The sequence below is a fragment of the Physeter macrocephalus genome, chromosome 6 (assembly GCF_002837175.3).
Source record: "Physeter macrocephalus isolate SW-GA chromosome 6, ASM283717v5, whole genome shotgun sequence".
Lineage (NCBI taxonomy): Eukaryota > Metazoa > Chordata > Mammalia > Artiodactyla > Physeteridae > Physeter > Physeter macrocephalus.
The window spans coordinates 90,678,762-90,692,294 of NC_041219.1; the positions used below are offsets into that span (position 1 = coordinate 90,678,762).

Below are 13,533 nucleotides of genomic sequence, written 5' to 3' on the forward strand. Positions count from 1 at the left end.
TCAAGCTATGTGAATGGGGTCAAAAAAGAAAATAGACCCCGTGCCACCACCTGTTGCTGTTAGGGTTTCCCGAGGCACCAGGGCTGGAGGAGCTGGAGCCCACCTCAGTAGAGTTCTGAAACTGACTACTCAAGCTTCCCCCTAGATGCCCTGCCATCATGGGGCTGGAGCCTGCTCTTTGGGTGCTGGAGAGTGTGGAGACAGTTCAAGAAACTTTCAACTTCAAACCAGGTCCTCTTATTTAGCAAGTTATTCCTCCTCAGGGAAGCAGCTTCTCACTCCTCAGGTATCACTGCTCTACCTCGTCCAACCTCCAGGGGGCATTAAGTGCTCTGTTCTAGAACAGCAATAGGCCAACCTGTCACCATCAGAGGTAGACAGACTGTACAAGCAGGGCTTGTACAGTACAAGCAGGGCTTCTTCTCTTCCCTTCCCATCATGTGCTGATACACTTCACAGGCAACTATTCTACGGTCCCCCAGAGGTGCCTCCTGAGACATCCAGGCAATCAGAGACACAGATGAATCAAAAGCAGGGTTTATTTTTCTACCAAATTCTCCAATCCATGTTCCAGCCAATGGATGAAGGGTAAATCAGACCCCACAGACTCTTGGTAAAAACAGTTTTACCTTTCTACAGGAAAAGTTATTTTTTTTTCTTTAATAAAGTTCCTAGGCATTTGGAAGCAGATGAATAAATTTCACATATTGAATGATCTGTGCTTTCTTCTTTAGTGTATTCAAATGCTCCCTCCCTGCTGCCTCTTCTGTGATGAGGCCCCGAAAATAGTTCTGCAATTGCACTGACCGTCCTATTTCCGGATCACTCTATCGTCTGATACCCTAGAACCATGGTATGATTTTAACTGATAATGCCCTAAGAACAGCTGAAAAGATCTCAGTTAAACTCTTCAGACCTTCTCTGAGTGCCTACTATTTGCTGGGCATAGGCTAGGCAATAGGCAGTGATCCTGCTGATTCTGAGAAAAGTAAATGGTGCCACAGAGAGGAGTTTTCCTCCCTAGCGGCAGGAGGATGTCTGCTGGGGACTAAGAGAACCAATTTCTCCTCTGGTTCTACGCCCTGGGGTAGGTACAGGTCTCAGGCCCCGGGAACAGATGCTGTGTCTCTTCTGACAGGTGCTGCCATGGAAGAACCACGAGCAGTTTCTAAACAGCTGTGGAATTTGCTCCACAATCCACATAGTGATGTGTCTCCAAGGAGCTCTGGGTCATGTGGCCAATGTAGGAAATCTTCACTGAAGTTCTAGGGAAAGGAAAACCAATGAGAATTAATTGTTTGAGATGAAATAATTAAGAAAGATTGCCCAAGTAATTTCTCGCAAGCTCAGGCAATAATATCCATAGGTCCTAGATACGTTATCTTCATGGTTACACAACCAGGAGGTCAGAGGATCTTTCCACATCCCCAGAGACACTGTGCCCTGAGTTGACCCTCTAAATATGTGGTTCTAAACCAGGAACGATTTTAACCCACAGGGGACTTCTGGCAATGTCTGAACATTTGGGGTTGTTACAACTGAGTGGGGGAGGAGGTGGTGTTACTGGCATCTAGTGGGTAGAGGCCAGGCTGTAAAACGTCCTACAATGCACAGAACAGCCCCTCACAACAAAGAACTGTCTGGCCCAAAATGTCAATAGTGCCAAGGCTAAGAAACCCTGCTCTAACCCTGCTATTTCAAATGTCTGCAGGAGAACCTTGTCACTTGCAAATTTAACAGTCATGGTTCTAGAAATTACCCTACCGGTCCATGACATGTGGTAATTTGTGTGGCTACAGAGTAAGTCTGGCCAGATGCCTAGGGCTTATGCCTTGAGAAAGCTTTTCTTTCCTTTACTAGTTCCAACAGGATTCTAAAGGGATCACACAACTCGACCCCATTTCATGGAGAATTCTACATCTAACTGTTCACTGTGACCCTAGTGATTTGTGACAGGGATTTGGACACTGTATCTAAAGGACAGCAAGGCTCTGCTGTGTCTGTGCCTGGATGGTACTGGGCATCCCCTCTTTGGTTTGTGGGTCCCACAGGCTCTCCCGAGCAAAGGTGGCCAGCTCACGTGGCCTGACGGTCCAGGCTCAAACACAAAGGCCCTGGACATCGGGAAATGAGCAACGTACCGCATGAAGACCACTATGTTGTGCACCAGGATATCGGGTAACGTGCAGAAGAAGCTGCCAAACAGCAAACAGAGAAATGGTTGTTTTTTTTTTTTTTTTAAAAAAAAGGCGAATCAGCAGGAGTGCTGAGTTACACTGTCAAACTGAGGAGCAGTCAGCCCCGTTTGGGTACCTCCCCTGCCCCACACCCGCCCTTCTGGCCTAAGTGCTGCCCTGGCTCACTAGTTCCGAGTCCCCACAAGTGTCCTTCCATCCTCCCACATCACCATCTTTTTGTTTGTTCATACCCATCACAAAATGCTGCAGCTTGGAAATGTTTCTAGTGGCCTAATGTTCTCTTTTAGAAATTTGAGCACTTCAGTCACATATCAAATACCACATCCTCCCAATAAACCTCAAGATGGCCAAAACTAGGGAAGCCACAGGCGCAAGGCTGGAACTTAAGGCGGGACCAGCCCCCAACAATTGAGCTCAACTCTGAATCCCTTTCATCCAGTAAAAAGCACACATGTAGAGAACATTGTCCTTACTACACATAGGAAAATGGTCCTCCCATCTCAGCCTTCACGGTAAAATTCACCTGAAAATAAGACACCAGAGTCAGTCTGTGGCTAAGGAGGCTTGACAAAGAACAGTACTATTATCAGCAACCCAAGGACCTGAGAGCATTCTTCTATCACATACAAAATATTTCCCCAAGACTGTCCCTGATCCAGATGATTAAGCCTCTAACAAATCTTCCAACCTCTTCCCTGTTGAGAGGCCAATGGACCACATGGCCTCTTCTCGATTGCTGGCAAATTGCTTTCTCCGACAAATTCTTTCGTTCCTATAACACTTAAATGCTAGCTGATTTTTTTCCCTAATTTTTCATAATTACAGAGCTCATCAGGTCTTCCTCATCAACCAGTTGCTACAAGCGGAAGTGAGGAGAGGAAGAGGAAAGTAATGAGGTGACAGTATTCCACAGCGCCTACTCTTCTCTCAGGCCCACGGGGCCAGGATCCTAAAAGGATGGCATACCAGATGCTCGCTCCGAGGCGGAATGAGGGAGATGTTAGTTGTCACATATGACCCAACCACGGTGTTCATGTACTGAACCTGGCTGGACAGGCTGGTCACCGCCACAGAGTAGAAGTTGGAGTTCCTGATTTTCAGGGTGGCCTGCATCAGGGCAAGAGAGGAAACACGTGTAAGTGTCCTGGGTACAAAACTCACAGGTGCACAACCCAGGAAGGGAGGCCCTAATCTTACCGTGATGGCGAGGATTACAAGGGAGTCTTGTTCATTAAACGTGACTTTCACCACTTTGATGCCGTCATCATCCACGAGGACCGAATGTGGAAACAGGAAGAAAACCACCAAACCAGATGCCAGGAGACAGAGCAGAACAGACAGGAGGACATACTGCTTACTGCAAATGACAAAGCACATGACCAACCCAGGCAGTCAGATATCAAGGTCCAATCACTCAAGATTAAATGCAAAACCAGGAATGAGGCAGGGAGGGACAAGAAAGTGAAAAGAGCAAGGAATCACAAACCAGGCAAGAATAAGTGGAGCGGGTTCACAAACCCATCTGAATGCTGTCTGCAGTCTGGGAAGAGAAGCTGAAGAGAGGAACTGTGTGGACAGAAACATCTCTTCACCTCCCAGGACACCCTCTTCTCCAATTCCTTCCGATTCAAGTTCCTTCATTTGGCCCTCTGTCCTCAAAACATTTCTAGCTTCAAGTTCCCTTCCCCAGATTGTGATGGGGGCAGAGACTTTAATATTGTTTGCTTGATCAAACAGTATTAAAGGAAGTGGGGAATTTACAGGAACAGATAACGTTTTCAAGAAGTTAACTGGCATTCATACACAGAAAAAGGGACTAGGGACAACCGTAGGCATTGACAGGAGAGACGCAGGTGACTCACGTTCTCTGAGGACGCAATCTCTGATCACTGTGTGGGATCAAAGCCACCAACTCATTTACTTGCTCTAGAAAAGAAACAAACAACAATTTTGGTAAAATAAACCCCGTGTGTTGCAGTACTTTCCATCACATACACAGTAGCCTGTCACAAATACACTTGTCTGGAATTAGATGTTTCTAAGATACCAGTTTTATATTTGGGGTCTAATGAACAAGAAACAAGTAAATATGTAGAGAGCGCTACAAATTTCAAAACATCTATCAGTGCTCCCAGGGCAGTGACGTGGAAGTTGAGAAATCTAGGATCTTGTTCTGGCTTTACTGCACGGCCTTGAGCTGCTGCATGGCTTTCAGCTGTTGCATAGCCTTGGCGAAGTCATTACCTCTCTAGGCCACTGTGTCCTCATCTGTAATATGAAGGCTTTGGATTAAATGGTTTCTAAGGTTCTTACCAGCTCTAAACCTCTGGGACCCTCCATCTACACTGTTAAGACTTTCTGAGAGTCAACTGAGCAATAGATGATTCTGTACCCAATCCAGGCTCCACTCCTGTGCATGTTTTTCTCCCTCCACTTGATTTATTTTTCAGATCTTAGGTTGTTAATGATTCACTACCTGCTTCCTTGAACAGAAGCTTCCAAGATGGTGTCTGCTCCTCCCCCACAAAGCCATGCCAGGCCTTATGAGTGAGAGAAATAAAGAAATGTGCCTGTCAACAAATCCCACAATCTAGAGCAAGCCAATGTTCCAAACCAAGGATACAAAGAACAAAAGAGTGGAAGTGAAGAAAAGCAAGGCTTTCAAATATTGGGAAACCTAGAGAAGCTGTGGAACCTGCCCAAGTTTATCAAGTCAGCTCAGCTGGTTCCTGCTCCCGGCACGGCCTATGACTGTGGTACTGCCGCCTAGGAGAAAAGTTCTGCCTGGGAGACCGGAGAAGCCCTCTGGGTATCTTGGAATTCTCCTTGGGGAATCATCCTTCCCATGATCACCAAAGACTCTCACCTGTTGGAATGTAGCCTGTCCCCTGGCACGTGAGACAGGTGATGCTATCTCGCCCTGTGAACTCCACATACGGGAACTGAGCAATGGCTTCTTCCTGCTCCCGTTCAGCCAGCAAATCCTCCCTGTCATCTGCCTTCTTCCGCTTGCAAGAAGGGGGGTGAGCATAGGCGGACTGCTGGGACCCCATGGCCAGGATGTGCCACTTGTGTCATGTCCTAGGATACAAAGAGGCAAGTGAGTGCGTGTTGGTGGCCGTGCATCTTTCTGTGGGAAAAGTGGTAACACAAAAATGACCAAATTGCCGTCCTGAATGTGATCCCAAACACCTGCACAATTTCTACCAGGCTCCTCATTTTGTAGCAGTGCTCCCTAACCCCTCGGCCGACTCCTGACACACACAGGCGGAGAAACGGGGCCGCCAGCTCCTCACAGCCCCACGGCTCGGGTCACCTCAGCTCCCACGTAGTCCAGCCTCACCCCTTCCTGTCCGCTATCTTCAAACTCTGTGCCCTCCTCGAGAAAACCTCCCCAACAATCAACAGGCACCAAATTAATAACAGGCCTCAAAGATTCCCCATCCCCCTCCGCTCCCAGACCCAGGAGGCGGGCTCAGGTCACGCCCCTTGGCAAAAAGCGCGCTCCGAGCCCACCAGAGTCGCCCAGGAGGGAGCAAATGCCGAAGTCTCCAGACCTGCAGGGCACGAGCTCCCGGCAGCTCCTTCACAGGCCGGACCGCCAGGCACCTGCCCGCTTCAGCGGGTTTACCTGCCTCTTGGGTCTTCGGAACTGCCCGCACTCGATGCGCATGCGCAGAATGGCAAGCTGGTCCGGGGACGGCGGCGTGAGCGCGCGCGTGCGCTCTTCGCGGCCCTGCTGAGGGCGCCGGGAGAGGGCGGCAGAGAGCTGGGGAGTGGAGTTCGGGGGTGCAGCAGCGCTTTTCGGGGCTTGAGGCAGGTCCAGTGGAGATGATTGAGTCCCCCCCGAAACGCTGGGAAAGGCTCAAGTTTCCAGAGGAAGAGGAAGGCGGAAAGAGCCGGCAGCCAAAGCCATTCTCAGCTATTCTTTGAGCACAGGGTTTGTGTAGACGCCGAGGGTAAAAAGTGCATGAGACACTGAACCTGCCCTCATCCTGTTTTAGGGCGTCCCCTTCCCCAGCCCTAGACACACACACACACAAGGCATGCACATAAGGGGTTAGAGGACACTTTTTAAAGGGCGGGTTTCTTTGTAGGGACTGCCTGGTTGAGCTTCGCAGCAGAAGGAAGCAAGCGAGGGCAGACTTTAAGCAGGTGAAGTTATAAAGACGATGCTGGGTAGAGGAGAGATTCTGAGCTGGGTGAATGGGGGGCATGCCCTGCAACGTGGAGGGAGGCTGGCGACCTTCGAGGTCTCTGCCGTCTCCACTTCTCTCTCCTCCTTCTCCCGTGAGGAAGGCTGATGCCCCTGTTGCTGTCTAGCCACCTGCGCAACTGCTGGTCCCAGTCAGCCCACTGAGTCTTTAGAATAAGAAATGGTAAAGAAAAAAGTATTGAATGACACTGGTTGGAGACAGTAAGGCAGACTTTGATCAAGGTGGGAGATGGTGATAGATGTGGAGGGACAGCTGCACCAATGGGGTCTTCCAGTGGGGGAGAGAGATTGGGTTCAAGTCTGAATACAGCAGGGTAACTGGGAATTTAGAGTCAAGGAACAGGGTGCCGGTCAGCGGATAGAAAATTACTAAGAGAAAACATCAGCGGTAAGGGGAATTCTGGCTAAACTGACCTAACAGGATTATTGCTGAAGACACACCATGATGATCAGACATCACCTGGGGGATGATGGAGGATGAGGAATCCAATCAGATGTGGAAGGTGATCAGATTTTGAGAGGGGTTCTTGCTAAGCTGACTTAGCAGGGTTCATGCAAAAACTGGATTATACAATAAACGCACAGATGGGCCTAGGAGAAGGTTCAGGAACCTGACTAAAGTTTGGTCAAGAAAAGAATATTTGGCAGAAGCAACAAGAAACCATTGCTCCTCTTTTTCCACCTATGGCCCATACCTTCCCCTTCCTGAAATCGGTCTTCACCTCTCTCCTTGCAAGCTCTATACCAGTTTATATTCCTTGTTTATACAAATCTGATTTTGTTGGAGGCAGCGATTTGCTCAATGAAAAATACATTTCCCTGCCTACTTACCATATGACACAGTTTGAGCCAATGAGATGTGTGGGACTTCCAGGAAATCTCCTTAAACGTGATGGAGACTCAACCTGTGCTTTGACCTTCCTCTTCCTGTTTGGAATTTAGACTTGATGTTGGAGATGGGGCAGCCATCTTGTGCCCATGAGGCAAGAAGTGCATGTTAAGGAAGGCTGGATAGAGGGATTAAAAGAGCCTGGGTGCCTGATGACATTTGGAGCCACACTCAGGCTCTGGACTACCTTTCTTCTGACTTCTCATTGCATGAGAAAAATAACCAACCCCTCCCCGACAAATTGTGTTTTGTGTGTGTGCCTTTCTCATAGTGGGATGCAATCCTAAAAGATACAGACACAGAGCTAGTTAAGGGAGAAGCCTGGATTTTAACACAGGCAGTCTGACTGCTTTACCCAAACACCATGTAGGCCACACTTAGGTTTCTGTCCTCTTCTAACATCTGCCCTTAGGGCACACGCCTTTAGAGGGAGGGAGTCCTCTTGCCTGTCTGAGGCCTGTCTTCCAATTTCGGCTTTCTTGTCTGAAGACCCACTTCTCACGGGGAATTCACCTGGGGAATCTGGGGAACGAGCCCATCCTTTAGTCACGCGGGGATTGTCTCACTTTGTGGCCTCTGCTGGAACCCTGCCAAGGGCAAGAGGCAGTGAGCCTAATGTCCACACTATGGATGGACACTGCAGAGGGTGGTCCAGGCTGTCCCAGGAGCAGGGAAGGTGAGGAGGCAGCAGCCTGATTCATACCAGCTCAAGAGGAAGAGAAGGCCAGGGGAAGATTGAGGGCTGTGGATGCTTCATAAAGGAAGGCAAACAGGCTAAGGGCTTGGGCCTGTGGTGAGGAAAAGCGGGGCTCATGTTTCTGGGGACTGTAAAGGGCGTCTGGGGGTGGAACCAGCAGAACGCTTGAGGCTTTCTGTCCACTGTCTGGGACAAATAGACTGTACCCTCCAGTGTGACTCCTATTCCTCCTTGTTCCCCCAGCACCCAGCTTGAAGCCTGAGGCATAGTAGGCCCTCAATAAACTCTTGCAGACCGACTCCACCTGGAAGCTGGCCCGCACTGCCTGGGGGAGTAGTCCCAGCATCCGCCATGGCCATCCAGGAGGCCGTTTTAATTGGGCAGCACATTCCCAGGAGACACCCATCACTTCTCACTTGTGCCTGGCTTCCAAGGTTGTCTCAGCATCCCAGTTATAAGCAGTGAGGTTACTGCAGACGTGAGCTCCCGGGGGGCTCTCTGCGGGTGGGGCGGGGTGGAGTGGGACAAACTGGGGATCCCTGCCCTCCCAGCCGCCTCGATTTCTCCACGTGCGTTATGTACCCCCGGCCTCACAGGCTGAGGGGAGTCAAAGTATTGAGGGGCCGTGGTCCTGAAAGGCCCTGCACATGGGGAAACCGATGGCTTAGAGTTGGAAGTGTTCTTCATGGTCTTCATTCTGAAGAAGACTTGCTTGAGGTTAAATGACACCCAGTTGGTGAGAAAATCCAGACCAGAACCAAATCCTCTATTTCCTTGTTCAGTAGACTTTCCAAAGAGATCAGGGGACTAGTTAGAGTGTGGGCAGTGAGGGGCAGAGCCGGGTCGTAGCCCATTGCTGCAGCCACTGTGGCCACAGGCAGATTTCAGGGGCACGCAACCCTTTTCATTTAAGGGAGTCTGTGTTTATCCTAACTCACATCAGAGATCTCAGCGTTCAAAGCTCTGCTGCATGTGTTGCTCAGATAAAGAGAGAAATTGATCCCACCCTCCAAAGTTCCAGGTCCAGTTCTCTAAAGGAAGGTCTAGAAGGAGAAGGGGAAGAAGATGGTCCCTTGCATTTAAGAATCTCTTCTAGCAACGGAGCATTTTGCCACTTGTGCTTCCATCTATGTGAAGCAGCTGTTATTTCCATTTTAAACTGAGACACAATCGGGGAAGCTGATTGTCCCTGCTATAGTGGTCAGGTCAGAACTGGATCATGGGTTTTCTGCTCCCAAGTGCTGTCTCTTTTTACTTTACTGTGCTATTTCTTAGGAAGATTGGCTACAGAAAGAAAGTTTACAGACCTGTTCTAGGAAGAGAAGTGGCACAGAGGGTGCTTATACACAGAAGCGGTCTAGGTTGGGGGTTTGCACTATGTCCTGGGCCCATAGCAGCTGAAGGCAGGAGCTCTGCCCAGAGAGGTCACCTTGATGGAGAGACCCTTTGGGATGCAGGGGCTTGTGTGTGCAAGGAACTGACAATCCATCTCAAGCCACTGAAGGTCTTAGCCCTTTACCGAAGCTGCAATCAACCATGGTGGTCCTCCAGGCCAAGGTCTTCCTCATCTCCTTTCCCGAGGGGCACAGAGGAGGCTGATTGTGGGGCTAATGCTCACCTGGCTCAGGGGTGCACCCTGGGAGAGGCAATAAAGTGTTCTGAGTGCTGGCTGCATGGAAGGTATGAACCTTCTTCCACAAACCCAGGTGGACAAAAGATGTCCTGTTAGAAAAAAACTGGAAACCAACCTAAATCCAGCTCAGAGCCCCATCCTGACTGGCTGGCAGGGGATTTGGTCGTGGTCACTGAGGCTGCCTTCCCTTCCCCAGGATGTCTCAAGAACCCAGGAAGCAGGGGCAGGAAGGGCCTCTCGCACTCAGCCCACCGTGTCACGCTCTCTCCTCCTCGTTCAACACCCCATGGGCCTCTGATCTGGGGGATGGTACTGCTTTCTTGGGGACTGGGAATCTTTGCTCAGGCTGGCAGAGCTGGTGCCCAGGGTCCTGCATGCCCAGTGCACAGGCCAGACCCAGCCAGGGCAGGGGTCTCAGAGCCTCCTGGCCCCCCCAGCGGGCTCACCCGAGGGACGTCCCTTCCCTGCCTGGTGCAGGCTCCATCTCTCCCTGCCCTCCCCATATTTTCCTTTCTCTCCTCAATGGCACCTCGGTAGCATCTCTCTAATGAGCTGAGCCATTGATAGAAGACAGTTTAAGAGGTAGTCTTAAAGCAATCTTTTAAGAAAATTTCTACCCCACAGAAATCAAAGAGACCCAAAGGGCTGTTATCTCCTTGGAACAGGGGGACAGGAATACAGGGAAAACAAAACAAAACAGAATGACATCTTAAAAGGAACACCCGAACCAGATTCTCTTCTAGGGGGACTTGCAGATGGAGGAGACTAATTCCTGACCCCTGAACACTATTAACAACTCTCCCCAGGGTCTATGTGATGGCTGCGGGGGCCTTGATCCTTATAACTGCCAAAAGTTCCTCCCCTGACAGTGACCTGAGATGAACACACTCTAAGTCACATCGGCATATGTGCCATATACACGTAATGTAAACTGCGTGGCCCTCCCTCCCCTCCAGGAATTGCCACCCCTAAGCATCTCCCTCCACCCGAGAAGTTCTGGACCACCTCCTGAATGGGAATTATGTTAAGAGCTGGCACCCTCGGGGCAGGAAGGCTGCCTGGGCTGGAGAATTTGGGAAGCCTGCCTGAGCGGGGAGGCCAGAGGTGGGCTCGCTGGATTGCTGGATTTTAACTCTATAGTGATGAGACCAGTCATCATCATTGTATCACCATCACTGGCAGCGGTGAGCCAGTCTTCCTGGTTGACCTCCCCCAGCACTGCCTTTCTCACCCCTGTGCCAGCTTCAGGGACAAACCTGGTGGCCGAGCAGCTGCACATCTGATTATCATCAGAAACTGCCATTCAACTCCTGTCCGTGTCCGCTGCCACGCTGGGCACTTGCCTAGGGCCTCAGCCAGCAGAGCCTCTGCCCAGAGGAGGGACCAGCCCTGAACAAGAAAGCATCCTGTGGAAAGCAGGCAGTGAGGACGCAGGGGGTGATAGGAATAATGGTGCCCCAGGGAGAGCCTGAGGACAGGAGGCAGAGGTAAACTCCAAGAGGTGTTTAGAGAAACAAAATCCATACCCAACCCCATCCTGAAAGCCACCTCTCTGAAATAGCTCCTGGTTTCTTCCCTCCCTACCCATCCATAGTCTGTGATAGGATTCAGGCCCTCTACATCCTTTGCCTAGGCAATTGTAATAGGCTGCATAGTAGGCTCTCTGACTTCCAAAAATGATAATTTACTGAGTGTCTATTATGTGCCAAGCACTGGAGTAGGCACTTCCCACACAGTATCTCATCTGGCCCTCTCAACAGCTCTGCAGGCTGGGCGTCATCACCCCCTTTGACAGATGAAGGGTCTGCGGCTCAGAGAAGTGAAGTGGCTTGCTGCATGTCACCCAGCTGGGGTACAAGCACCACACCAGCCTCGACTGCTTGCTCTTCTAGCCCTTCCTCCACATTCCATTGGTCTAGGGGTCCTTTTCTGAAATGCCAACGTGGTGGTATCATCCTGTCTCTTAAAACCTTCTTTGGCTCCTCACAGGCTGCAGGAAAAGACCCAAACCCCTTCCACAACTTGCAAGGCCCTTTCCACTCTCCTGCTGCCCTCTTCCCACTAACCACACCCTCCGACCACAGAAGACTATTTGTAGCTCCCTAAACACGCTGGGACTTCATGTGCCTGCTCGTTCTGTCCTCTTTGCGCAGGATATTCTTTCCTCCCTGCCCCACCTCACTGCACACCCCGTTTCCTATTCCCAGAGAGATCCTACGCAACCATCCAAACACAGCCCAGCGGTCACCCTGAAATCTTCTCTGCACACCCATCCCCTGCTGCGCCTACACACACGTTGCTCCGTGCCAGCACCACTGTCCTCCCATCTGTCTGTCTCCTCTGCTGCACTCCTCTCTAGCACCTGTGCTTTCTCCACTATAATTCTCTGTTACCCAGGCTGAACGTCCTGTTAGACTGTAAACTACATGTGGGCAGGGTTGGTGTCTCTGGAGCCTAGAGGAGAGCCTGGTGGAGAGTAGGAGCTCCATGAATATTTGTCGAATGAGTGAGTGAGTTGAGTGAATGAATGGCAAGCACCTCGGGGCAGGGACAGTGTCACAGTCACAGGACACGGTCTGTGTCCCCATCTCGTGGCAGGTGCCTGGCACCCAGTGGACGTGCAGTCAAGGGTGAATGAATGGAGGCGAGAAAGAGGAGGGAAGGTTGGACTCAGAATGCAGTGCAGGCCTGGCTCTGCTCAGTTACTTCCGCCAGGGGGCGCGAGAGGCCCAGGAGCCGGGGCCCTCAGACTTAGTTCTCTTCTCCTTGAGGCTCAGCCCTAACACCCGCAGAGGTTTGGGGTTGTTTTCCTCCACAGAAGGATTCTGGAGGCAGCCCAGATCCGAGGGAAGGAGCCCACCCAAAGCTGGTTTACTGCAGCAGCGGACCCGGCACTGGCCTGGCCTGCCCTGCCTGGTGGGACTGGAAAGAGCCAGCTCCCCATCCTGGGATCTGGATGCACCCAGGCAAGGACCACCTTGGGGCAGGTGGGTGCTTGCACCTGGAGGCTATGGCTGGAGTTGAGTTGGTCCAGAGCCAGGAAAGGGCTCAGAGCCCTTCACATCATGGACCTGGGGGAGGTAGTTTGCACAAATTCCTGGACAGTAAGCAACTCTTTAGAACTCACAGCTTTGTCTTCCTATGCAACCCCATGCCATTCAAGGCCAATCTTCCAGGGACTCGGGGTTCGGAGACAGTTCTGAGCAGGACATAGTCCCTGCCCCCCAGGTGCTCCCTCCCTCCCCGTGGAAGCCCTGCACCCGAGTGTGACCTTGGGTACTGCCCTTAACCCTTTCTGGGCCTCAGCTTCGTCATATGCAGCATTGTTAAAATGATGAACCGAGGTAATCCATGAGAGTGTCTTAGAATAATGCCTGTCAGGCTATCAGCATTCAATAAAGGGCAGCTCTTATCAGCTATTATCGTGATGATGATTCTCTATCAACAAGTCCTTAGAAGCTTGCATGGAAGGCCCACAGGAGACCGCCCAATGCCACCATCTTTGGATGAGCCTTGAGCACCCACCCAGCTGGTCTTCTCAGCTTCCCAGCTGGCAAGTCCTTAGGTGTGGAGAAGAGGGCTGAGTACTCTGTGCTCATGGGGACTTCAGACCTGAAAGGGAACACACCAGACAGATCCAGAGGGAGAACTGAGGCTCAGAGAGGCCCAGTGACTGGAAGAGGTCACAGAGACCAGTGGAAGCAGGGCAGAGAGACTAAGGGCCCAGTCCACTGACCCGCCACCCTATCTCTTGGGTTCTTGGGGCCACGTGGCTGTGTGGCCACCTCCTGGGCCATTCATCCCAACCAAGACAGCTTGGTGATTTTGGTCTAAATTAGATGCTGCCAAACATTTGTATTATAAAGAGTTTTTAGAGTGTTGTGGCTTTTGCCTCTCACC

At 50.9% G+C, this 13,533-nt stretch overlaps 1 protein-coding gene across 2 annotated transcripts; it reads right to left on the reverse strand.

Moving 5' to 3' along the window:
• Window positions 1-521: 521 nt before the first annotated feature.
• Window positions 522-5,875, reverse strand: TMEM106C (transmembrane protein 106C). Of its 2 annotated transcripts, none has more exons than XM_007104372.3 (8): window positions 5,830-5,875; window positions 5,065-5,279; window positions 4,061-4,124; window positions 3,396-3,555; window positions 3,165-3,305; window positions 2,672-2,721; window positions 2,142-2,195; window positions 522-1,265 (listed from the first exon to the last, which is right to left on the reverse strand). In XM_007104372.3, exons 2-8 carry the CDS (start codon window positions 5,249-5,251, stop codon window positions 1,169-1,171), a joined length of 753 nt encoding a protein of 250 aa, XP_007104434.1. In that variant the 5' UTR covers window positions 5,252-5,279; window positions 5,830-5,875; the 3' UTR covers window positions 522-1,168. The 2 variants fall into 2 exon arrangements, with proteins under 2 accessions (XP_007104434.1, XP_007104433.1); XM_007104371.4 differs by having other exon boundaries at window positions 5,756-5,874.
• Between the last annotated feature and the right edge of the window lie 7,658 nt (window positions 5,876-13,533).

Excerpts from the sequence above, each read along its gene's own strand:
- TMEM106C (XM_007104372.3), bottom strand. The coding sequence starts at position 5,251 with ATGGGGTCCCAGCAGTCCGCCTATGCTCACCCCCCTTCTTGCAAGCGG. Across the intron at positions 3,556-4,060 it reads AGATTGCGTCCTCAGAGAAC|TAAGCAGTATGTCCTCCTGT; the intron begins GTGAGTCACCTG and ends TGTCATTTGCAG. Across the intron at positions 1,266-2,141 it reads AACATAGTGGTCTTCATGCG|AACTTCAGTGAAGATTTCCT; the intron begins GTACGTTGCTCA and ends TCCTTTCCCTAG.